The sequence below is a fragment of the Hesperophylax consimilis genome, chromosome 20 (genome assembly GCF_061612785.1).
Source record: "Hesperophylax consimilis isolate HC1 chromosome 20, BYU_Hcon_1.0, whole genome shotgun sequence".
NCBI lineage: Eukaryota > Metazoa > Arthropoda > Insecta > Trichoptera > Limnephilidae > Hesperophylax > Hesperophylax consimilis.
Window position 1 is genome coordinate 17221655 of NC_142855.1, and position 25508 is coordinate 17247162.

The 25508-nt window shown below is 34.8% G+C and overlaps 1 protein-coding gene and 1 long non-coding RNA gene across 2 annotated transcripts in view; both read left to right on the forward strand.

Annotated features, from left to right (window-relative positions):
• The window catches only part of LOC149414221 (uncharacterized), a 44864-nt gene extending 27149 nt beyond the window's left edge, over nucleotides 1-17715 (forward strand). The window contains exons 3-7 of the mRNA XM_089644121.1: nucleotides 8948-9051; nucleotides 9133-9247; nucleotides 9524-9672; nucleotides 16132-16241; nucleotides 17553-17715. Of these exons, the coding sequence (XP_089500247.1) occupies nucleotides 8948-9051; nucleotides 9133-9247; nucleotides 9524-9672; nucleotides 16132-16241; nucleotides 17553-17715 (641 nt within the window). The remainder of the gene's footprint in view (nucleotides 1-8947; nucleotides 9052-9132; nucleotides 9248-9523; nucleotides 9673-16131; nucleotides 16242-17552) is intronic.
• Nucleotides 462-6447, forward strand: LOC149414222 (uncharacterized). The gene is made up of 3 exons (XR_016304024.1): nucleotides 462-801; nucleotides 2069-2321; nucleotides 2853-6447. It is a non-coding gene; the product is annotated as an uncharacterized LOC149414222 (long non-coding RNA).
• Nucleotides 17716-25508: the final 7793 nt, after the last annotated feature.

Here is a 25508-nt window from a genome sequence, read left to right on the forward strand (position 1 = left end):
TCAATTATTTTCTTGGTATCATTAATTTAACGAGGCCATTTACTGTAACATATGGTCCAATCGAGCCGCATCGTGCACCAGAACGAGCCGAAATATGAACCAGCAAAAAATCAAGAAGATGCAGATCATCATCAGATAAGTATCCCAACGCCATCCTAGACAAAACTGTGACCGAATCCCGAATCCTTCCTATTTCAAATTATCCCAAATGAAATATTTAAATATGCAACAAAGATTTTAAAAAAAAATTATTGTTGTTTCTGATTTTTCAGTTGCATAAAATTTTAATAGCTACCTACATTGCAAATTGATACGATTATTGTTAAATGAGCATCTCAATTGTAAGAGTTTTGTCATTGGATTTATTTAATTAAAAATAATTCACGCGAATATTCAAATTTACCGGGTAGAATCTCGCTACAAAATAATTTCAGCGAATTTCTGATTTAAAAGGTTGTCAGTGGTGAGTGGTTCAGTGGTTGTTCTGATTTAAAAGGTTGTCAGCCCTGGCACTAACAAGCATTTTTTGCTAACATCGCCGTGTTTTCATTCGTAAACTGTCAGTTGTTTGAGGTTAAAAGTTAAATTGTTTATTATTTGCCATTAAAGATGGAAAAGTTAAAGCAGTTAATCAACAAGCGTGGAGTTTTGAAAGCGAAATTGACAAGGTTTAATGACATTTTAAAGACACTCGATAAAACGGAACTAGAATTACGTTATCAAAAGGTCGAAAAATTGTTAGATGACTTTGAAAAAATTCAATCTCAAATCGAAGAACTTTCGGATGACGAGGCAGAACACGTAAGTCAACGTGAATCCTTTGAAAATCAATATTTCTCTGTACTTGCATTAGCAAAAGGTTTATTGAATTCAGTAAATCATGAAAAATGTGAAATTAAATTACCAACTTTGAAACTTATTGAATTTCATGGTGAAATTACTGAGTATGCTAAATTCGCTGAGACTTTTAAAGCATTGGTTCATCAAAATAATATGTTAAACAATTCTCAAAAATTCTTTTATTTACAATCGTGCCTTAAAAAAGACGCAGCTAAATTGATTGCCTCCTTGACCATATCGCACGACAATTACGAATCTGCGTGGCAGATACTGCAGGAACGTTACGCGAATAAAAAAATAATAGTTCATAGGCATGTTGCATCTTTATTTCAGTTAAAAGATATGAAACAAGAATGTCCAGTCGCGTTAAGGCATATTATTGATCAGGCTAATATAAATTTAGAAGCGTTAAAAAATCTAGGATTACATGTTGATTCCTGGGACGCGATTATGATTTATTTAATATCTAATAAATTAGATGGATCAACTCGTAGATTTTGGGAAGAGCAGCCAATAGATGGTGCACTCCCAACTTTGAAAGAATTTATTACATGTCTAACCAAACGTGTTGAGGTACTGGAGTTCACAAATTTGCAAGAAAAAAGGCCTACCTACAAGAATGTTACAACACGTGATGATCGCAAGAAAGATTTGTCTGTCTCATTGATAGCAACCAAACACGGATGCATCCTATGTAAAGAAAATCATCCAGTGTATTATTGTAAAAAAATTCTCAAATTAAATATCCAGGGAAGATTAGAATTTTTAAGAAAGGCCCGAGCCTGTTTCAAATGTTTGAGGGTAGGACATTTTACACAAGATTGCAAAAATAAATTCAAATGTAAAATCTGTGCAAGTGATCAACATAATACTTTGATACATGTTAATGAATTAAATAGTGAAAACACAAATGAAGAGGCACACAGCTCGACATCAGTGGCAAATCATACGGTGTTAAATAAAAATGAAAAGATAATTTTATTATCTACAGCGATCGTGAATATCGTAGGTAGCGACAACCGTTTACACAAAGCGAGGGTATTATTGGATTCAGGCGCCCAATCGAATTTCATAAGAGAGAGTTTTGCAAAAAAATTAAAATTAAAAACAGAAAAAATAAATATGCCGGTGTCTGGAATACAAAATCGCATCACACATATCAATCGAAGAGTTACAATTGACATGTTAGCAGTGAATAGTGATTATAATAAGAAAATTTCTTGTTTAGTATTGCAGGCTATAACAACCGACCTACCCCAAATGACCTTCAGGAAACAAGAGTTGAAGATCCCATCTGGCTTGCAACTAGCGGATAAGGATTTCAATGTCACGTCTCCAATTGACATCCTGTTGGGTGCGGAAGTTTTTTGGGAAATAATGAATAATGATCGAATACGCTTAACGGAGGGCGGGCCAACTATTCAAAGGACTGAACTCGGTTGGATTGTTTCCGGAGCGATCGACATCATCACTAAAACAAGGCCAGTATCAATTAATTGTAATCTAGCCATTAATAAAATAGGTAACCAGATGGAAAGATTCTGGAAACTAGAAGAGGTGGATGCCATGAAACCTCAGAATTTTGAAGAAAAGGCTTGCGAAGTCAACTTTACAGAGTGTCATAGTAGAGACACGGAGGGCAGATTTACGGTAGCCTTACCAACCCGCCCTTGTATAGACCAACTAGGGAGTTCTTTGTCAATGGCTGAAAAAAGGTTTCATACATTGGAAAGAAAATTTTCCACCAATAAAGAATTGAAATGTCAATATAGCATGTTTATGAGAGAATATTTACAATTGGGTCATATGGAAGAGTGCCAAAAATCCGAATGCGATGCGAGATCATATTTTTTACCACATCATGCGGTGATGAAGGAGTCAAGCACCACTACTAAAGTTCGCGTGGTGTTCGATGGATCGGCAAAAACATCTTCTGGTATTTCCCTTAATGATGCTCTGATGGTCGGACCTAACATACAAAAGGATTTAAATTTGCAAATTTTACATTTCAGAAAACATCCTGTAGTCATAACTGCGGACATAGAGAAAATGTACCGTCAGATAAACGTGCAGGAAAGCGACCGCAATCTACAGAAAATTGTTTGGCGCTTTTCACAGGATGAGGATTTGAAGCATTACAAGCTAAGGACAGTGACTTATGGATTAGGACCGTCATCTTTCCTGGCGACAAGATGCCTGAAGCAAATAGGTATTGAAAATAGACTTTCATTTCCTATAGCAAGCAATGTCATTGAAAATGACTTTTACATGGACGACCTATTAACGGGAGGAAATGACGTTGAATCGTGCCACCTTCTAAAACAACAGATAATCAGTTTACTAAAATCTGCAGGGATGAATCTAAGAAAATGGAGATCGAACGTGGCAGAATTATCTTCCGAACCAGGTCAGGATATGCAAGGATTGATATCTAAAGAACCCCAAGAAGAAAAAATACTAGGATTAATCTGGAACAGTGAGTTTGATTACTTTTCATATGTAGTGAAAAAACCAGTATGTACCGTACAAAGCAAACGGCGGATATTGTCAAGTATCGCCTCAACGTTCGATCCTTTAGGACTGCTAGGACCAGTAACGGTTGTAGCAAAACTAATTATGCAGAGATTATGGATATCTAAGACTTCCTGGGACGAAGAAATACCCGAGGGAATATTAAAAGATTGGGAAATTTACATGAAAAATTTAACTCAAATAAACCTGTTGAAAATAAAGAGAAGAATCTTGTGGGGTCAAAACAGCCTACAAATCCATGGTTTTTGCGACGCATCGGAAAAGGCCTACGGAGCCTGTGCGTATCTAGTATCCAGGGACGCCGAGGGTAAGATGCACTCTCAGTTAATATCTTCCAGGTCCAGGATAGCGCCATTAAAAAACATATCCCTGCCAAAATTGGAACTTTGTGGTGCGGTGCTGTTAACGAAATTATTAAAAAACATCAAAGAAGCGCTCAACATGGTTGAGGTGGATACATACTACTGGTGTGACTCTACCATCGCACTATGCTGGATAAGAGGACAGCCAGCTAGATGGAATACCTTTGTGGCCAACAGGGTTGCCGAGATACAAGAGGCCGGCGATCCCGCCCATTGGCGACATGTTTCATCGCAGGAAAACGCCGCTGATATTTTATCAAGAGGAGTTACAGCAAACAAACTATTACAAGCAGATATTTGGTGGAAGGGTCCGGATTGGCTAATAAGAGAGGCCGATCACTGGCCGAAGCCAGAAAATTCCTGTATAAATCCTCCAGAGATAAAAACCAAGGCGGTATGCGTGTCTACTAATGTCACGGAGTGGGACATCTTTTCAAAATTTTCCTCTCTCAACAAGCTAAAGAGAGTAACTGCATATATATTGCGTTTCTTTAATAATTGTAACACAAAAAACTGTAAATTAACCGGGAGGTTAAGCGTGCCGGAGCTGGACAATACATTGCATCGTCTAATAGCAATAATTCAACGCTACCATTTTAAGGATGAGTTCAGGGCTTTGAGTAATAAATGTTCACTGGATAAACGTAGCGTTATTTTGTCGCTTAATCCATTTATAAATAATGGATTAATTTGTGTCGGGGGCAGGCTAACAAAGGCGAAACATTTATCATACCAGCAACGACACCCAATAATTTTACCAAAAAATAATAAGTTAACAGAATTAATTATTCGACATCTTCATTATGTACATTTACATGCAGGGACACAAACTTTGTTATCTCTAGTGAGATTACAGTTCTGGCCGATTGCCGGAAAAACCACTGTTAAGCAAATATTACATAAATGTATAGTATGTTTCAGAAAAAATCCAGTAACCAGTCAAGTTATCATGGGTGACTTGCCGGAAAACAGAATAACACCTAGCAGGCCGTTCGAGGTTACCGGGATTGATTACGCAGGTCCTATCATGATGAAAAGCGGTATCACCAGGAAGGCTCCATTGGTGAAATCTTATTTATGCATTTTTGTTTGTTTCTCAACGAAAGCTGTGCATTTGGAACTGGTAACAGACCTCACCACTGACAACTTTTTAAATTGTTTAAAACGTTTCATTGCGCGGAGGGGCAAACCCTTTAAAATATATTCAGATAATGCGACCAATTTTAAGGGAGCATATAATCAACTGAGAGAATTGTATGATAAGTTAAAGAAATCTGATGACAAGATTCAAAAATATTTAGCTGATTTGTCAATACTGTGGGGATTTATTCCACCACGGTCACCGAATTTCGCTGGACTCTGGGAAGCAGCAGTGAAATCCGCCAAATATCATTTAAAAAGAATAACCGATAATTCAAGTTTAACCTTTGAACAATTATATACTTTATTGTGTCAGGTAGAATGCTGTTTAAATTCACGTCCGCTCACTCCTCTGTCCAACGATCCGACTGACCTGAATCCTTTGACTCCAAATCATTTCCTGATTGGCGGAGGGATAGCTTCTATCTCTGAGAAGGATGTTCGGGAGATACAATATAATCGATTGAATCAATATCAAAAATTAAATGCACTGATTCAAACATTTTGGTGCAGGTGGAAACTGGAATATCTTGCAGAATTACAAAGACGTACCAAATGGAAGGAAGACAAGGGCCTCAGGACTGTTGAAAGGGACGACATGGTCATACTAAAGGAGGACAACCTGCCGCCTAATATGTGGAAACTAGCCAGGATCCTAGCTACTCACCCTGGAGCTGACGGGAAAGTGCGGGTGGTTACCCTCAAAACCGCACAAGGAACATTTAAGAGACCTATCAGCAAAATATGTTTATTACCCATGGAAAGGGATTCAAGCATTGCTACAGGGACGCCCGATGTACCCCCCGGACTGAATAAATAAGTTCCTGCAGTCATAAACAAGAGAAAAATCAACAACCTACCTGAAGGATGACCTTGGACCATCAAATTTTTGCTAGCAGTCATAAAAAGGAGAAGAATTAGCAACCTACCTGAAGGATGACCTTGGACCATCAAATTTTTGCTAGCAGTCATAAAAAGGAGAAGAATTAACAACCTACCTGAAGGATGACCTTGGACCATCAAAATTTTGCTAGCAGTCATAAGACGGAGAAGAATTAGCAACCTACCTGAAGGATGACCTAGGAACATCGAATTAACTTGTTCATATTATGATTCTCTTATTTTAGAACTTTTTGTTCATATTCATCTCATGATTGTTTTTCAAATTAATTTGTCCATATTTATATTATGTTTATTTTTCAAATTATTTTTGTTTATATTATGGTATTTTTAAAAAATTATTTTTGTTTATGTGTAAAAAAAATAAATTCTTCCGTCCCCTGGCAGCATGTTCAGACTTTAGCCAAGAATCAAACCAACATGCCACATGTATCTGTATTGAGTAATTGAAATATCCGACAGATGTCTCCCCTAAATAATTGGGCAATAATTGTGATTATATATACACCAATACATTCAAATGAATTAGTTTATAAATAGGTTTGCAAGCCCATTCTCTTCCTCTTCTCTCTCTAAATAACGGATCAATAACAACCATGAAATAATTAAGGAATTCGAGGGTCGTTGTTTTTTGTTACCAGTGATGTGTGTTTTAAAGAATAAAACTTATCAATTATATTTCTTGGTATCATTAATTTAACCAGGCCATTACTGTAACACATTATATCTTAGAAATTTTGTCTGCGGTGTTGCTAACGACTTTTGTTGTGGGACAACGACAAGGTAAGAATTTATAAGATATCTTAACATACCCACTTCATAGTTAAATTTAAATTCATAATCAGAATAACAATTTATAGTCCTCTGTTTTTGGGATATTATGCCGTGTTTCCATCTCCTTCTTTAGCCAACTTTTCGGACAGCATTGCAGTGTGTAATCACATAGGTAATAAATCACATTATAATCATTACACAACCAAGATTTGTAGTACCAAATGTACCAAGATTTCTTGGTGTAATATTTCTGAAAAGGTGTGTAATACATACATCTCAAGTGTAGTACAAAATTAAGTAAGGAAATCTGAAATTAAAGAGCTGTGTGTAATGCTAAGAACAAATTTATTGAGGTTATTTTCCATAATTCTTTATCATCCATTAAATTACAATATTAATCAAGTTAGTTGGCAAGAGACTCTACATTTACTGTGAATATCAGGGCATGTTCAGATCGTTAAACTAAATCTGACTAGTGATGCGAATTTACAATTATAATATGCTAATCTGTGGGTATAAAAAAATTAAAAGGTTAAAGTTTCAAATCTCAAATAGTAATCTTGCTTTAAATACATAGGGCGCCAGTTCTTCCTAATTATCATATGAAGAACAAATTTATAATTATAGTAAACCATATTGTGAATTCTAAAATAGCATGATGACAATCGCTCACGTGTTTCTAATGGCGCAAAACCTCTTGGGAATCCGTTCCGTGATTCACACCCTGACAGCTGTCCAACCTCTCTAGAACTGGCTCGAAATCTATGATTATGTACTCGGCCGTCGCTGTGTTCATAACTCCACGCTTGTTAAATTAATAAGTTCTTCTCAAGCGCTTGACACCGGGGCGAGTAGTTTCAAATCGTTACAATCTACCCTGATGATGGACCCTGCAATGCTGTCCAAAACGTTGGCTAAAGAAGGAATAGCGCAACACGGCATAATACCCCAAAAACAAATCATTATAATACTTTTGGACGTGAAAATCTCAAATCATACCAGAAGAACAATTCTTTAATTTTCTATTCTTCTGTGTGGCATAGAAATTGGAAACTAATTGTACCTAGCGCGATGCCCTATTTAGGCATGGGCATTTGGGCAACCTCTAAGCACCCGCCTAGGAGGGGTTCCGCCAAAATTCTGTAGGGTAAACGTTTAGTTTCTATTTTTTGTTTTACAAAAATTTTAAAAATGTTTCCATAAAATAGAGTTCGCAGTGGTCAAAATAGAGCTACACCAAATACAAACGTTTCCAGTAGGTCGATAGACTTTTTATCAATAATGGTGTACTTATATCTACTAGCGATGAGTTTTTCATGAACGAGCCGCACAATTGAGATGGTCCGTATTCGAAAAAAAGCACCATTAAAATAATCCAAGTATTAATTGGAATTTTATTCTGGCGTGAACGGCATCTGACAGTCTGAATATGTGTACCTACACCCGCTAACTACCTAGCATCTTATTTTTCTCGTGGTGCTTATCGGTACCAGGAGTCAGTCGATCATTGATATGCTTACTATGGGGAGCTGGAAGCCATATTGGGGGAGCAGTATCGGGTGAAACGTATCGGGCGTATGCTCATTGCTCATATGCTTTGAGCTCACGGCTGCCGTTCAATTGAGTGGACTTTTTGAATTATAAGAAAATATTGATCTAATACTCCTGAGATTAATAAAATCAGTAATGACCCATCGCTAACATCTACATGTCAGCAGTCACACATAAATAATGAATACTTATTTCAAGTCACGCAAACTTATTTCCGCTTACATCCGAGCAAGAAAATTACTCACACGACAGTATTTTTTATTTATTTATTATATAGGTATATAAATTATTTTACAATGTGTTGAAGTTTGTATATGAAACGTGTGTCGATAAAATTAATTAAAAAGCGTAATAGAGAACTTTTATTGCTAAACATTGCAGAATTTTGTTAATAGATCATCCCGGAAAGATTTCAGTGGTTCAATTTAATATTGCATTTGTATGCCTTTCTTGGGCCAACCCCGCTGCAGGTGGAATTAGAGTGGTTCGCTCAGGGCGCCGACTTACCAAGGCATCAAGTAACCAAGGTGCTGATAACACCTAACGCCTGACACAGCGCCCTTGAGGTTTTTACTAGCGCCAGACGCCGTTTGGCTCTAGGCCAGACCTGTGCCTTTCTTCAAAGAGTTGTGTTTTTAAACGGACAAAACTATGTATTCATATTAATCCGCTAACAAACAATTCATCTAAATATTTTAAAACATATCTTGCAAAAATGATTAAATTAAAGTTAACCGGCAAACATCAACCCTCGAAAATTCCATTGACGCACTCTACTTCTGTTTCTGTTTGTAGGTAGAATCTTCATTATCATGTTGTGTAACCCTTGTAAATCTGTTTGTTTGCAGGTAGTAACTGCACGCTGAAAAACACAGGGATAACGGGAGTATGCAGACAATTCTCCAACTGTCAGGCAGCGAAGGAGGCCGCCTGTAAAGGCATTTTCCCACAGGTGCTTTTCCTCCCTTCATGTGTCTCTAACAATAACAACATATTTGACTTTGCTCCTAACATGAACTTCCTTTGCTTACAGAAATGCGATTTAACTGATAACGAGTCGGAGTTGGTGTGCTGCGCGGAGGCTGTCTGTCCGCCGCTGCCAAAAGGACTTGTCACTCAGCTACCAATTGGCTCCAAGGCCGCAGACTGTGAGTTTCACAAAACCGCTGAAATGTTATAAAATTGCTAAATTTGTTACATTCGGACGTACCCTGCTTAAAGTGAGACAATTTTTTCTATCATTCACATCACGTAGAATCATTAATCAGAATCGTAGATCTTCATTATAAAGTCAGGGTTTTAGAATATAATGAAAATGTTCATTTTTAAAAATTCACTTAATTGTTTTTTTCTAAACAAATATGATTATTTGTTTAAGTAACTTTTAAATGACGCTTATTTGTAATTTTTTGTTTCCAATACAGACTGCATAGAGCTGGTAGAAAAGATTTACCCGTGCCAAAAAACGAGCTTTGGTTGGACACGGGGAGACCTGTGTTCTCAACTCATACAAGACTTTAATGTAGAACATTACAAGACTCCTATGACAACGGCCGCGGAGGCCCCACACTATGTAAGTTACAGACTTTATTAAAGTAAATTATTAGGTTAAGGCCCGGTGTATCATTTAAATCAAATTTCAGCACGCTAAATCAGCCGCTTAATTAAGCCTTAAGAATAGTTCCCTTTTGAGACAAGGCAACAAATGTCAAATATGACGCTTACGTGTGTAATTACGTACTTACTCTCACCGAACGTCTTACCGAAATATACGTAAATTGCATAATTTTATCAGCATGCAGTATTACATTTACCGAGCGATGAGGGATGTTGATATTATTAATTGATGATCAACCTAAAATAGACAAATAGTCTAGTAAGATATTATACAAAGAATATTTCAGCGTCAGGGAAGTCTTTTCACAGGTTTGTTTGTCGTAATTTCATGAACTCATTGACTCCGACAAAACAAATACTATTTAAAATTGGTGTCCTCGCGTATAGCACCATGCTGATTGAAGTGGGGTACTTTAACGAAAAATCACTCGTAAATTAGCCCACCTAAAACATTTGACATTTTGAAAGCTCTCGATCTTCCGATGACGTAAGAGCATATATATACCATTCACGCAGCATATAAAATCAAGTACATTCCTCTTCTAAAATCATAAACAATACGTGTAATATTACTGATATCCAGGCTTCCGAGCTATATACGGTTCCAAGCCACACCAAGCTCGACATTCCAACCAATCCGAGCTTAAAATCAACTGATATACCGGGCCCAAATGCATTAGGTGTAATAATGGCATGCAATCTGACACTATTAGGCGCTGGTGTAATTGGATATCATGTCAGCCATTATACCTATGCGATGGCGAAAGTTTTTATTGCAAAACTTTAATAATAATAGTTACCAGCAGATAAAAACTGGCTCCCGCGAGTTTATCGCTGCTTGTCATTGGAGGCGGCTTTTATGATGCCCAACTTAGTAAAGTTCCCAGAGAGTATGCCCTTTTGTATGTACAACAGCAAACAAAAAATTTCATGCCTCACTACCATAAATCAGGGTTGGTACCAGCACTCAAATTGGACTCTAGCTTCGCTTCTTTGGACAATAGTAGTGCCAACCGCGTTTAGTCTTCAGCTTTCAATCTCTCGTAAGCATACTTCCCAAATACACAAACTCATCTACCCAAGTATTCATCATTCAGAACTATCTTTTCGTACTCTCTCTTTCAAACATCACGACTGGGCTATAATAAAGGAGCAGCCAATTCTTGCAGCCAGTTGTAACTTGTAGCAGCTAATTACATCAACGGACCACGATAAATGCGTTCGGACAATATTGCTTGTTCACCAAATACGGCTAAAGCCATTTTTAGCAAAGTTTCCACTCTGAATGGTGGCCTTTCGAGACGGATAAAGATATTTACTTGTGATATAGCCCTAACATATTGTTTAATTTTGGACCAAGGTAGAAATATAAACCCACTTATTTCGCCAGAAATGTTTATTGCAGAAGAGACATAAAAATGATAAATCAACCTATTTATTAACTTTTAACAGTCTGTTGGAAAGGTAAGTATCTACATATAGCGACATCTATGCAAAGCTATACTAAACTCTATTTTCTAACATAAACTCCCCCCGAAAAAAGGATTGGAGGTCATTTTTTCTGAAACAAACCCCAAAACATAAGAATAAAAATTAAGCAGCTAAATATCTACATATATGCCAAAATTAATTTGGAAGAAACAAAAATAGTAATTATTAACTATAACTGTTAATACTAAAAATTGATTAACAATAAATATTTGAAATAATAGGTAACCTATTTCTAAGCATAAGTTTAAACATAAGACTACTCTAAAAACGAAATGACAATTTCAAACTAACTAAAATTATACAAATTAATTATGAGATTAAAATTATTACTTTCGTTCAAATCAAATTCATGCAATTCACTAAGCTATTCTATACTATAATTTAACAACTAAGATAATTCCAATAACCTTGTTCTAACAGAAATCATAACAATAATCAAACATAAAACAAATAATATAGACAACACAACATGGAGCGCTGGTTTCCTGGTCATCCTTCTTAAGGGTTTGTGTTTTTCTATAGTTCATTACCACATTTATAATTAGTTTCTTTAGATGTATTTGTGTAGTTTGAAATTACATCTAGCCAGCAGGCTATCTCGGTTTATAAGCGTTCATTTTTAAAGTGTTTTTTTTTCTTGGTATATACGGATCTACAATCCTTTTTTTTATTTTGTACATTTTTTATCAAACTCGCAAGTTTTATTGTTATCCACTTTTTTATGCACTGTTTTTACCTTTTATTTATTATTATTTCTTCCTTTTCTTCTTTTAATGTATTATTATTATTTTTTTATTTATGATAATATACAAAAATTTTATATTGTTTTTATCACGAAACTTTTTATATTGTTTTGCACAAAACCAGCGTACTCAGCGTCTGGTCCGTTGGGTGGGGGTGTCGACATTTTCAGCTCCTCGTTGTCATCTATTGGCAACAGACAGAGCTTTGAAATGGCCCTCTGGGTGATGCCTTTCGACGTGATGATGGTCGCCACGCGAACTCTTCCATCAGCGCCAGGATGAACGGCGCTCACACGTCCCAGCCTCCAGTAGCAAGAAGGGACGTTGTCCTCCTTTATTACTACAGACCGCATCTGCCTTTGATTCCTATTGGTCCATTTGCTTCTGGTTTGAAGTTCTGCTAGGTACTCCTTCCGCCACCACGACCAAAAAAATTGTACAATCTGGATTAGTTTTTGGTAATTGTTTAATCGATTGAATGTGATATGTTCCAAATTTTGTTCTGGAATCGCCGCCAAACTAGTTCCTATTAGAAAGTGACCAGGAGTCAAGGGATTAAGGTCATAAGGATCATTTGATAAGGGAGACAGTGGCCTGGAGTTTAAGCAAGATTCAATTTGACACAACACCGTATTAATCTCTTCATAAGTTAATGAAGCGATACTGGTTATTCTTTTTAAGTGATGCTTAACTGACTTTATCCCAGCCTCCCAGAGCCCCCCAAAGTTCGGCGCACGAGCTGGTATAAATTGCCATTGTATTCCTAATGTGGATAAATAATTATCAATTTTATCATTAGACATATTTAAAAAATTATAAATTTCTCTTAGTTCATTATTAGCCGCTTTAAAATTGGTTGCATTGTCCGAGAACATTTTGCTTGGTCTACCACGACGCGAAATAAACCGTTTCAAAGAGTTTAAAAAACTCTCTGCGCTCAAGGACAGCACAGCTTCTAAGTGCACGGCTTTAGTGACCATGCATACGAACAAGCAAATATATGATTTAACGCTATGTGATTTTCTGTGAATACCCGACTTTATTAATATTGGTCCACAGTAGTCCACTCCTGTTATCTGAAATGGCCTACATTCAGTTATTCTTTCAGCTGGTAGGTCGGCCATCAACTGCTGTTCGGATTTGGGATTACATCTATAACAAATTATACATTTTTTTATTATTTTTTTTACAACATTCCTTCCCTTAATCGGCCAAAATTTCATTCTAATCAACGCCAATAATGACTGCGTTCCCGAGTGTAAGTTCAAGTAATGATAGTGTTTTACAATTAGCTCTGTTAATTTATGATGCGAAGGTAACAAAATTGGGTGCTGCTGGCCTTCGGTTACCATTTTACCTTTGGAGAGCCTTCCCCCCACACGAATTAGATCCCTTTCAATAAAAGGATCTAATGACTTTAGTGCACTATTCCTAGGTATATTACCTCCATTATTTAAAGCTCGAATTTCGTCTCTGAAACAGTATGATTGCGCCCGAGATATTAATTTGTTTACTGAATTTTCCAACTCACTAACTGTCAATTTACTATAGCGGCGCTGCGAAGGGTTTCTACAATTAAAAATAAATCTATTAATGTATGCTGTTACTTCTTTCAAAACGAGACATTCTATGTCTCTTTCATACGGTGAATAGTTCGAGAAAATTCTTAAATTTATGCTATTTTTAATATTCAATATTTTGTTTTGGATTCCAGTAATCGGTATGTTTGCCCTTTTGGGTTTTAATTGCAACCTTGTTGCAAATTCTTCTGTTATAAAATTGGACTGAGAACCACTATCCAATAAAACTCTAGCCTTAATCAAATTTCCGTTATTATTCAACACTTTAATAACGGCGGTAGATAACAAAACAAAACTATTAGATATTTTCGTAGAGTGATTTGTAACTAAAGGTTCATTATTTGATGTTGATGGTGAATCCCTATCCTGAGACTTCGAATTATCTGTTTCCTTTTTTAAATGCAACAAAGTATTGTGCGAGTTATTTTCGCATATACGACAATTGTATTTACTTTTACATTCTTTTAGCTTATGACCCAAGCACAAACATTTCAAACACGCATTTACTTGACGTATCTTTATAATTCTATCCTTAGTATTTAATATTAAAAAAATTTTACAATTATAAACCTTATGATCGCCTTTGCAAATAATACATTTTGTCATTTGAGGCGTTAAAGAAATCATAGCTTCTTTTCGGTATTTGAAAAGTTTTATTTTGATTAAATTTTCCTTCAGTAATCCCAGCAAATTCTAAAATCTGAACTCGATCTGATAAATATTTTATAAACTCTTTATATGTGGGTAGATTATCTTTTGTGGCAAATACTTCCCAATGATGTCGAGTTTCACTATCTAGTTTTTGCGACAATAAATATATTAACATGATATCCCAATTTTCGGTGGGTATATTTAACTTATTTAACGATTTTAAATGTAATTCGGATTCATCGATAAGATTCCTTGATGCTACGGAATTTTCAAATTTTATTTCAGGCAATTTGAATAATGCTTCAACGTGCTTATGTATAGTAATTTTTATATTTTGATAGCGAGAAGTTAACATCTCCCATGCAGTATAATAGTTCTCCTGGTTATTTGGAAGTGAGGTTAATAATTTAGCTGCGTCACCTTCGAGGCATGATCGCAGATAATACAATTTTTGAATAACTTCTAAAGATGGATTATTTTCAACTAAAGCAACAAAAGTATCCCGAAAATTCAACCATTTTTCGTAACTCCCATTAAATTTTGGCAACTCAAGTATAGGCAAACGTATGTTATGTGATGTTGTATTCTGAACTTTATTTAACAATTTATCTTTAGCCTTAGCAACAATATTATAATATAAATTTTCAAATGCTTGCCTTTCTGTTTTGGTTAATTCTTCCGGCGAAATTGCTTCTATGTTATCTTGTAATGAGTCGAAGGTGTCTAAAATTGGTTCAAGTTTCTTCAATCTGACTTCAATTTCAGATTGCGACAAATTATCACCGTTTATATATTCATTGAACCTAGTTAATTTCGCCTTGCAGACTCCACGCTGGTTAATCAAAGTTTTGAGATCCATTTTTAAATATCAAGAAAGGAGGTATTCACAGAACGTATTGTCAAATGATAATCACTTGTAATCAATCACTACACGTGCACTGTCCTTGATCACAGAACTTTACTAATTAACCGATAAACATTGAATTTTATCTGAATTTTATAAATGCAACAGCTCGATGGCTGTCAAAAAGAAAACAATATGACAATATTGTTATTCTCTCCACAATCTCCACCGCGCATGCGTCAGCTTGCTTCGCGGCTGGGTTAGTATTTTACCGACTCGCGGTAAATTTCGAAATTTAAACTTACGGATTTTCAAATATAACCGCTCGTAATAAATCTTTTAAGAAATTTAAAATACTTGCTTTGTATTCTAACTTCTTTTTATATTGTTGTAACAATTATTATTGCTTACTACAATTTCGATGATGGGTATGAAATCAATTCAAACAACACTTGGTAACAATCAGCCCGATTCAATTTTAAAACAAACAAAGAAATACGGCTGTGTAATAAATCATGCTCTCCTGCCTGGGAAAATAAGGTAGGTATATGGGATATGGTCACTTGCCCGTTTTTCTGAAGATCCCCTCTGATGTTGGATGTTGAAGATGTTTGCTGGTTCTTTTATCATCCGCGATTCAATCGATAATACGGATCCGGCTCGAAGGACCAATGTTTAATTTTGGACCAAGGTAGAAATATAAACCCACTTATTTCGCCAGAAATGTTTATTGCAGAAGAGACATAAAAATGATAAATCAACCTATTTATTAACTTTTAACAGGGAAGAATCTATGGCGACATCTATGAAAAACTATCAACTTATTTATTAACTTTTAACAGTCTGTTGGAAAGGTAAGTATCTACATATAGCGACATCTATGCAAAGCTACACTAAACTCTATTTTCTAACATAAAATTTAGAACAATTAAAACAACACGTTCTTAGAGAATAATATGAAGACTAGCAGGTAAAATCCCGCTGCCGCGATTTGAAAACTTCAACGGTTCTTTTTGAAAATAACATAGGACGCAACTTCCATTGACAACAATCCTGAACTATATAGTCATCAAGATAATAATTCTATCACATGTGTTTTTTTCCAGGGACAAATAGGACAGGGTAAAAAAGTCAATATCTTGTGGCGTGGGTATCCTGTGAGCCTTTTGAGCGACCGGTGGGTGGTGTGTGCTGCATACGCCATCAAAGATATTGGGTGAGTTTATATGATCTAAAATTATTTAATTTATTTATTTTGATTATTTAAATATAAAATAAAGTTTTTTATTCACAGTCCTCTTCACTAGGGATTCCTGTTCCGAGGCGGACTGTTAGTTGTGTTGGTGTAACTTTATGATTTCTTCATCTTCACGTTTGTTGATTTCGTCATCTTCGTGTTTGTTGATTTCTTCATCTTCATATTTTTGGGGATCTGGTAAGGAAACAATGATAGATAATGGTTGTTGTGTCACAGCGTTTATTTTGAGTCAGTAGAGTTGTCGATGACACCAGGTGATCGCCGCCTTTGGCGATGACGGTGGTGGAATGATCGAAGCAGTAGTCAGTGAGTTGACACCGCGTTGGTGAAGACCGGACGCGTGAATGTGTTCAGCACTGGTACTCCAGTGTGAATAAGGTAGCCGAAGGTGCGATAGACTTGGTCGGCAGATGCAGGCTGGTGACGATGCTGCGGGGCCGCGGGGCCGAGGCGCAGACCGGCGAAGGTGTCGCAGGGTCTAGGCGCATGAGAAGCGCAGGCCAGGGATGAGCCGGGGCGGAGTGCTGAAGTGATCCCGAGGAGTCCATAATAATTCGTAGTCCGTGGAGATCCGGGTGTAGGTAGATAAAGTCCTGTAGCGGAGCGGCGCAGTAACAGCGAGGCGCAACGCAGGGGAACCGGCCATTCGGTGGCCGGCCGCTTCAGTAGGCAGCAAGCAACCGCAGGGCTCGCAGGTTGGTCACTCGTAAAACTGCAAATTTATGACTGACTGAGTACATCTGGATGCGCCTTATTTTGTAGAACGCCGAATGCTCGCATTGTATCTACAGAGTTCCTGCTAATGCGTTTTGCATTGGCGATCGTTCCAGAATGTTCCAGTAGCATCGCTACATTTTTAGTTTTTTTTTTAAAGAAAGACAAATATTCCCAGGTTACGAATAACCTGACAATATTTGAAAATCTCCTACTACCACCACAGTAAGCTGAAAATGTTGCTTGTGTTGTGATGGAGGACTTAGCCAGCCAAGGAATTGAACACGCCACGCCTGGGTGGGACCCAAACGCGATGTCAACTCGGCCACCGACCGGTCAAAATACATATTTTTTGATTTCCTCATAGATTTTTATTATTTTTTTATTAAGTCCGTCAAGTTACTCTCTATTAATAATAAGAGATAAGAACGCGCACGCGTCCCAGTGTGGCGAATAACAACATCTTGCCAGTATCCAAAATTAATAGTTTATACAGCCTTTATTTCAATTGCTTGTACAATTTTAGTTATTTCATCTACACTTATTTTGTTTCAGTTTCGAAAAGGTTGCGTTCGTTGGACTGGGAGGGATCTTTACACCCCAGTATACCCCAGATGCGACATATGGCGTCACATCGAAACACATCCACCCACTATACAACAGAACTTACTCTGTTGTGTACAACGACATTGCCCTTATTCTGCTTGACAGACAGTAAGCTTTTCATTATTATATTAAATATTGAAATAATGTTAGCAAAAATCACACAAAAACAAAAAAAATAAAAATAAATATGTTCATAAATTTGAAATCTTCTGACCATTCAGACCTTCTGTATTTCTCAATTATTAACATTTTAAACTTTATTTTTATACCCGAAATTAAGTCCGGGACAAATCTTCCCCATAGGAAAAACTAAACCCTTCCATACACTTTTCCACAAATGATCATCTAGTCAATCAACATTATGTAAGTGCATTATATAAGCAAAATAAATACAAAACAATACAAGAACAACACGTCAACTCACCAGAGATCAAATGAGAAAATAATTCACCGACTCCAGATATTTTCATATCAGAGGGTTCGGCTCGGTAGAACTTCTAACAGGGCCTATAAATCCTACTGATACCTCAACATAAATATTTAAAAACCTTTCGTTATCCTGCATGTATTCAAAATGACCGATTTTTGCATCTTTATATATAAATTTTTTGATAGATCTAATACGCCTAAATTTTGAATGAGAGAGCTAGGTATAATGCCAGTAGCCGAAATAACAAATGGTAATATTTTTATAGTTTGAGAATGCCAAATTCTTTTTATTTCATTTCCTAGATCTGTGTATTTTCTTATTTTTTCATTAACAGATTTTTGAATATTACAGTAATATTAATAATTTACTTAATAATTAAATTAATAAATAATTAATAATTTGGAATAGCGACATCGATGATATAAGTTATGTTTTTTAATTTTGTCATGTAAAACTATATCGGGTCTCTTATGACTAATCGTTCAGTCTGTTAGTATAGTTTTATCATAATATATTTTATAAAAATTCGTTTTCGAAAAATGAATTTGGTTCGTATTTATAATATGGTATTATATTACGGCAGTCAATCAAGTTATGTTTAATTACCAAACTTTGGTGAATTATTTTTAAAACTTGATTGTGCCTAAATGTATACTCGGACGGTGCTAATATAGAACATCCCGATATAATATGTTCTATAGTTTCCGGAAAAGCCAAACATTTTCTACATAAATCATTAATTTGATTTGTATCTTTGATTATATGCTTCCTATAATTTTTAGTATTAATGACTCTATCCTGAATGGCAAGCATAAATCCTTATTTTTCTGCGCTCAACTCTCCAATACTCAACCATTTTTTTGACGAAAATTTGTCAACATACGTTTGGTTGAGATGATTGAAGTGTTTTGCGTGAAAAAATTTTATTTGACCAGGAATCTAATAATTCCTGGTTGGGATTTATAAAAATGTTGGCATTCTCATCGTATAAATTTAAAGGTGTAATATTTCTATCTGCCTTGCAAATTATTTTGTGCATTTCTGAGCTATGAGCTTTCCTATGGAAAAAAGTTCTTAGCATTTCTACCTGATTATGTTTCAAAGAAGTTATTTTGACTATACCTCTACCTCCTAAATTTCTATCTAAATTAATTCGTTCTTTAGCTGAATTTGGATGATGGCAATTAAACTTTGTCAGCGTATTTCTAATTAATCTTTCTAAGTTATCTAAATCTGTATTGGACCATTTTATTATGCCAAATGAGTACGTTAATAGAGTATTGCCCAATTATTTATTGCTTTTACTAAATTTTTAGCAGATAGATTGCATTTTAAAATTTTCCTGATCCTAGTTTGAAATTTAATCCTAATATCATTTTTAATACTAGTATGGTCTAATCTATTTGATTGTGGGTATCCTAAATACTTATAAACCTCATCCTTTTTCATACTAGTAATTTGGAAATTTCTAAATATACTCTCGTCCCCATCTACAATTTTGCCTTTCTCTATATGGATCGTTCTACATTTATCTAAACCAAAAGTCATTTTGATATCATCTGAAAAGTTTTTAACTACCTCGATCATTTTCTCTAAATTTTGTTCAGAATTCGAAAATAATTTTATGTCATCCATAAATAATAAATGCGAAATTGTACTACTCTCCCTTGTATTACCGTTAACTTTTATTCCAAACTTGCTTTTAATTAACATTTTAGATAGAGGATTCAATGCTAATCAAAACCAAAGAGGACTCAATGAGTCTCCTTTAAAAATCCCTCTTTTAATTGAAATGCCCGGTATTACTATTTTCTTACCTTTGAAATTAACAAATTAATTTTAACATAAATATTTTCCTCGTTATGTGGTTTTTTTATCAACTCCTGACACTGAGAACTAAATGTTGATAATAATAACCAAATGAAAATACCCAGTCGTATCTTTGTGCTCCTAGTATTTGGTGCTTGTTCGTAGGTTCACGTTTTGACGTTTATTATTAGTTTGTATGTTTTATGTATAACTACCACATAAACTGTGATGTCATCCTTTTCTTTGGGATCAGAAGCAAGAAGTTTGCAAAAATAAGAATGCCCGTGACACTGCAATTAATAATATTATTTTTGAAATGTAAAAGTTATTATTATGAAATAACACGTCTCTGAATTTAAAAAAAAAATATTTTTTTTCTTCATAACAAATTTTAGGGCATCAATTATTGCAACGAACACTTCTTTTATAAACAATGATATCGTATTTTTGGAACTCTGTACATACTCGTATAAGCCAGACTTGAGAAAAGAATCCTCCATTGCCAGGTTTCTTAGCGCAATTTGTAACTGAGTTTTTGCTGGGACAGCCGCGTGCATAACTGTGTCCTGTTTTTGGATTATTTCTTGATTTTTTTACTGTACATCAAATTGTTCTTCAGAAATTCGCAAATGATTGCGATACCCTCCGGTATTTTCTAACGCCTTATAATTATATACTTATAATCCATGTTTTAGCCAACATACGAAGTTTTTTGTGTGTTTTATATTCGTTCCGTAAAAGGTTTGAAATCATAGGGACGCACGCAGCGATAACTTCGTCTTGTCTGAACGACATCTTGCACAATTTTTGTCGTTCAATAAAAGTCGTTCAACTAAAATCGCTCTGTCAGAACCACGAAGGAAGAAAGAGAGATCTCTTCCTTCCTCCGAGGTCAGAACGTTGCATAAGATACAATACAGCTGAGATAGTTTGCCCATCTATCTCTGGGACAGTGTCTTGGTTCATTGTCTTGTATTCCAAACTACTGTTCACACAGGGGTCGGGAGCTGAGACAAGACACTGTGTAAGTCATATTAATTTACTATTGTTCAATTTCAGGGTAACTTTCACAAGAAGAATTATACCAATCTGTCTCCACACAGGCACCATGCTGCCCATCAGTGGCCTGATCTTCATTGGGATTGATACCAAGGTTAGAATAGCTTTCTCTACATTCAAATTGATAGAATATGTTAATATGTAATAATAATATGTCAATCAATTATATCTTACGGTATAGTAGTCCAGAGAGAATGCTCTGAAACTATATTAGATACATTAATTAAAGCTCAAAAATTGATTATGTGGACAATCTACAAAGTACACTACATACACCCCACGAAGGACTTATTTAAGGACTTCAAAGTACTCAATATAAAATCCCTATACTTCAAACACTTATCCTCCTACTACAAATTCAAACACACGAAAAAAAACATTTTTGAATCAACCTATAACACAAGATATCTAACCAATCCATCTATACTATTCCAGCAACAAGAACCTCAATGGCTCAGTCTCAATTTAATTTTCTTGCTCCTAAAATCTTCAACAATTTACAATAGAAATAAAGTCAATTGCCAAATACGACAGTTTCAGGAAAGCGATTGGGGATTGCTTGATGAGTGAGTGGGATAGTGTCGGTAACCTGCTTCTCGTACTCAGATAGAGGTGTATATAATGTTTACATGTTTGAGGAAGAAGATACATGTATGTAGGTATATGTATGTTGTGTGTATGTATATATATGTATATATGCATGTATGTATGTATATATATATATTTGCGTGTGCATGTGTATGTATGTATGTACATATGTGTAATACTTTATATACAGGGTTTTTCTAATAAGAGGAGTTATTTTGATATTCAATCGTAAAAGATCAATGGTTTCGTTGCTTGTGTGGCACGTAGCGTCGTCTTGTTGAAAGTTAACGTTACCCAGATCAATACCATCCAATTTCGGCCATAAAAGATCGTTAATTATCTCTCGATAGCGATCCATTCACCGTAACTGTTGATCCAGCCTCATTTTCGAAAAAGTAAGGTCCAATGACTTCGCCAGACCATAAACCGCACCAAACAGTCACACATTGAGGATAGAGAGGCTTTTCAACAATAATTCTTGGGTTTTCCGAGCCCCAGATGCGACAATTTAGCTTGTTGACGAAGCCACCGAGGTGGAAATGGGCCTCATCACTCAAGATGATTTGCATTTGATTCACTCAAGTGAATTTTAATAATTTCAATGCGTTGTTGAAGCGTGTATCATTCCATTTTTATTAATGGCGTAGTTTTTACTTGTCAAATGTCAAAAAATGACAGCTTCAAAAGTAACATCTACCGAAATAGCAGGCTATTCAAAATAACACCTCTTATTGGAAAACCCTGTATTGTCTGTTTATTTTATAGAAAACTTTGGCAATTTTTTGGAGTTATTGAAAACATCTTTTTAACAAGTTTTTTTTATAATTCTACCAAAATATGTTTATACTAGACTTAAATTCAAACTAACCATTCCTGCATTGGGCACCATGAAACAGGCAGCTGCCTAGTATGGTGTTCTAATGTATCTTCTCTAGATAAATGTTTTAATAATGTAACACGTACTTAAAAATAAATAAATAGATAAATAGACTAACCCTTCAGAGAACGTGGATCAAACCAAGTTTCGTGACGGCGTGACTGTCTCCCTTTCTGCAATTTGTCAATAAATGAATCTGACAGCTTACAGGCAACTCGGATAGTAATATCACTATTTAATCCTTAAATCTGCTTACGATTTACTAGTTCTTTTCACGTACGGAGAAAAATCACAGATAACAAAATATTGCCGATTTATTAAAAATCTCGTAAATTTTTGTATAATCCAACAAATGTTAACAGATGAATTGATTGGTTTCCTGATAAACTTTTAGTTTTGTAAAATACCAATGTATTGTCACGATGATCACATTTTCGCATTTCGTTAAAATACATATAATTATATTTATGTTTTATTTTTTTATTTATTATATATAAGTGATGTTATATAAGTACATATGGTTATAATTGAAACTCATTCTTGTGTTTGGTGAGCGAGTTACACTAATTATAAGGAAAATAGAATAACATTATGCAATAGGTAAACATTTTTCAAATAATTGTTTATATGAACTCATTTGTAATTTTTATTGATTATATTTTCTTAAATTCACGTTATGAATTTAGGAAAATTGATTAATGATTAATAAAAAAATATATATATATAAACAAAATTTAATATTTAAAAAAAAATACATATCCTCTAAAGTTATATTATGCGCTTCCTAATATGCGTTTATTGTTGTGGCATTTTATTAAGTAGTACCCATTTCATACAAGTTGCCAACTCGGTCTTTGAACAATTTACTACCAGTACTGTACCTACCTTCTATTATTTCGTACCTAATAAGTACATTTTTATTTTTATATCCTATTTTTTCTAAGTTTATTAATTATTTTATTATTTAAGTTATATTTTTTAGATTGAAATTAAATTTCTTATTTTCTTAATTATATAGTGTTATCAAATTTATCATCTAGTTTTATAGCTATTTGTTAATTTTTAGCTACATCAACTAGTGAAATTTTACAACCTATAAACCATAATGACTCACAACACTCCCCAACTCAAACACGAGAAATAATTTCTCAATTGAGTTGGGCAATTTTTTGTTAAAAATTTCTAATTTTTTCGCAATCAGCCTCGAAATATCTACATTTGTAAATTATTGTAATGTGTTTGTTTATTCAATAAAAAAAATAAAAAATATATATATATACAATAGGAACAATTGAAACTTATTGGATTATCTATATGTTTAGTTGTAAATATTAAATATTGATTCCGTTACATACTAATTATTGAGTAATTAGGAACATCTAAATACAGTGGAGATGAGTATAGACTGATAATAAATATAAATAAAGGGAAAAACAGACATATTATGAAGACAAACGCAGGTCCGTGAACACGTGTCCCGATATTATTAATAATTTGCAAAAAGTTTTTCAGAAATTTGCCTGTAGTCCCGTTTTTAACCGGATTATCAATAATGGTAATGTGTAATAGCGCGCAAATGACTGGATTCGTAAAAACTACAAATCACGAAATGGGTAAACAAAAGTTCGGGCTTGTTTTTGACTTAGCTTTGTTATTCCCGCTAAGTACAACAATACGGAGTTCCAATCAATTTTATTTACCAAATATATTAAGGCGATGCACTACGTCGTGTAATATTTTAAATTGAGCCGCTATCAATAACAACCCTTACGTAAATGACGATAAGGTTTAAATTTCCGCTTAACACCATCCGCCTGTTTTGATTTATGCAAGAAAAGAACATGGCCAAAAAGTGCCTTTTATTTTATTTTGTGGATGTTCAGGCATAAATATTTTGAAAATTTTTGATCATTTTATAAATAACTTAATTTTCCACATTATACAATAAAATCATAACCGAAAATGGGTTCGCAAGTAGGAGATTTTGAACTTTAAAGCAGTTTTCATAGGCCTTATACATTATTTTTTTCTGGGCTCTAAAAAATACTCGATTATTTCAAAGGCCAAGATGTATTCTACTCGCAGTATTTAATTAAAGCATCTGAAACATTTCTAGGCGACCAAATTTTCAAACCAAAAACACATGATTTTGCATTACTACTTATGGAATTGCCTTAATACCTTTATCTTAAATACCGGAATTTTTTGTCACAAATATCGATTACATAGTTAAAATATTTTTGGAAGTTTGTATTTTTCAAAGCCTGCCAAAACTATCGAAATCTGGCGGGGTACGCGTGACGTCATTCGCACCTCTGTTTTGCCAGTAATGTCGATCCCGCTCGGGTTGGTATGAAATCGACAAATCCCAATTTAAATATTTGATTTTCTTTAAGGCGAAGCTTAATGCTAAATCACTATTTTGATTAATATTTATAACGAATTGGTGTACATTATGAATACCAAAAAATATGCTTTAGATAAATTGAAGGTTTTCCTATCGTTTCGCTTGAGTAGCATACAAATAAAATAAAAAATTACTCAGTAAAAAATATAAATGTAACATACTAAAAAATATATTTTTTCAATAGAAATGTATTAACGCGCAAAAAACAACTTTTAAAAAATACAGTATCATAGCTAAGATTATCTGTGACAGTTTCATTTGATTAACTTTTTTGCTTTCTTATAAAATTATTTACAAAATAAATAAAAAAAACAGTTTTGTGCTTGTCATCGAATGATTCTAGATTCCGTTTGTCGGGCGATTTTAATGCCTATTACCTACAATATAAGGTATACCAAGAATATACATATTTTTGGCTTGTAGCTTCCTCTTAATAATACCACCAACTTCTGACATTTCCCATACATTCTGATGGCAACATGCTACACTAGCGCCTCCTGGTGGCACGAGCTGTGCACCTTTATATTATTTACCTATAATATTAACAATACCACCAACTTCTGACATTTCCCATACATTCTGATGGCAACATGCTACACTAGCGCCTCCTAGTGGCACGAGCTGTGCACCTTTATATTATTTACCTATAATATTAACAATACCACCAACTTCTGACATTTCCCATACATTCTGATGGCAACATGCTACACTAGCGCCTCCTAGTGGCACGAGCTG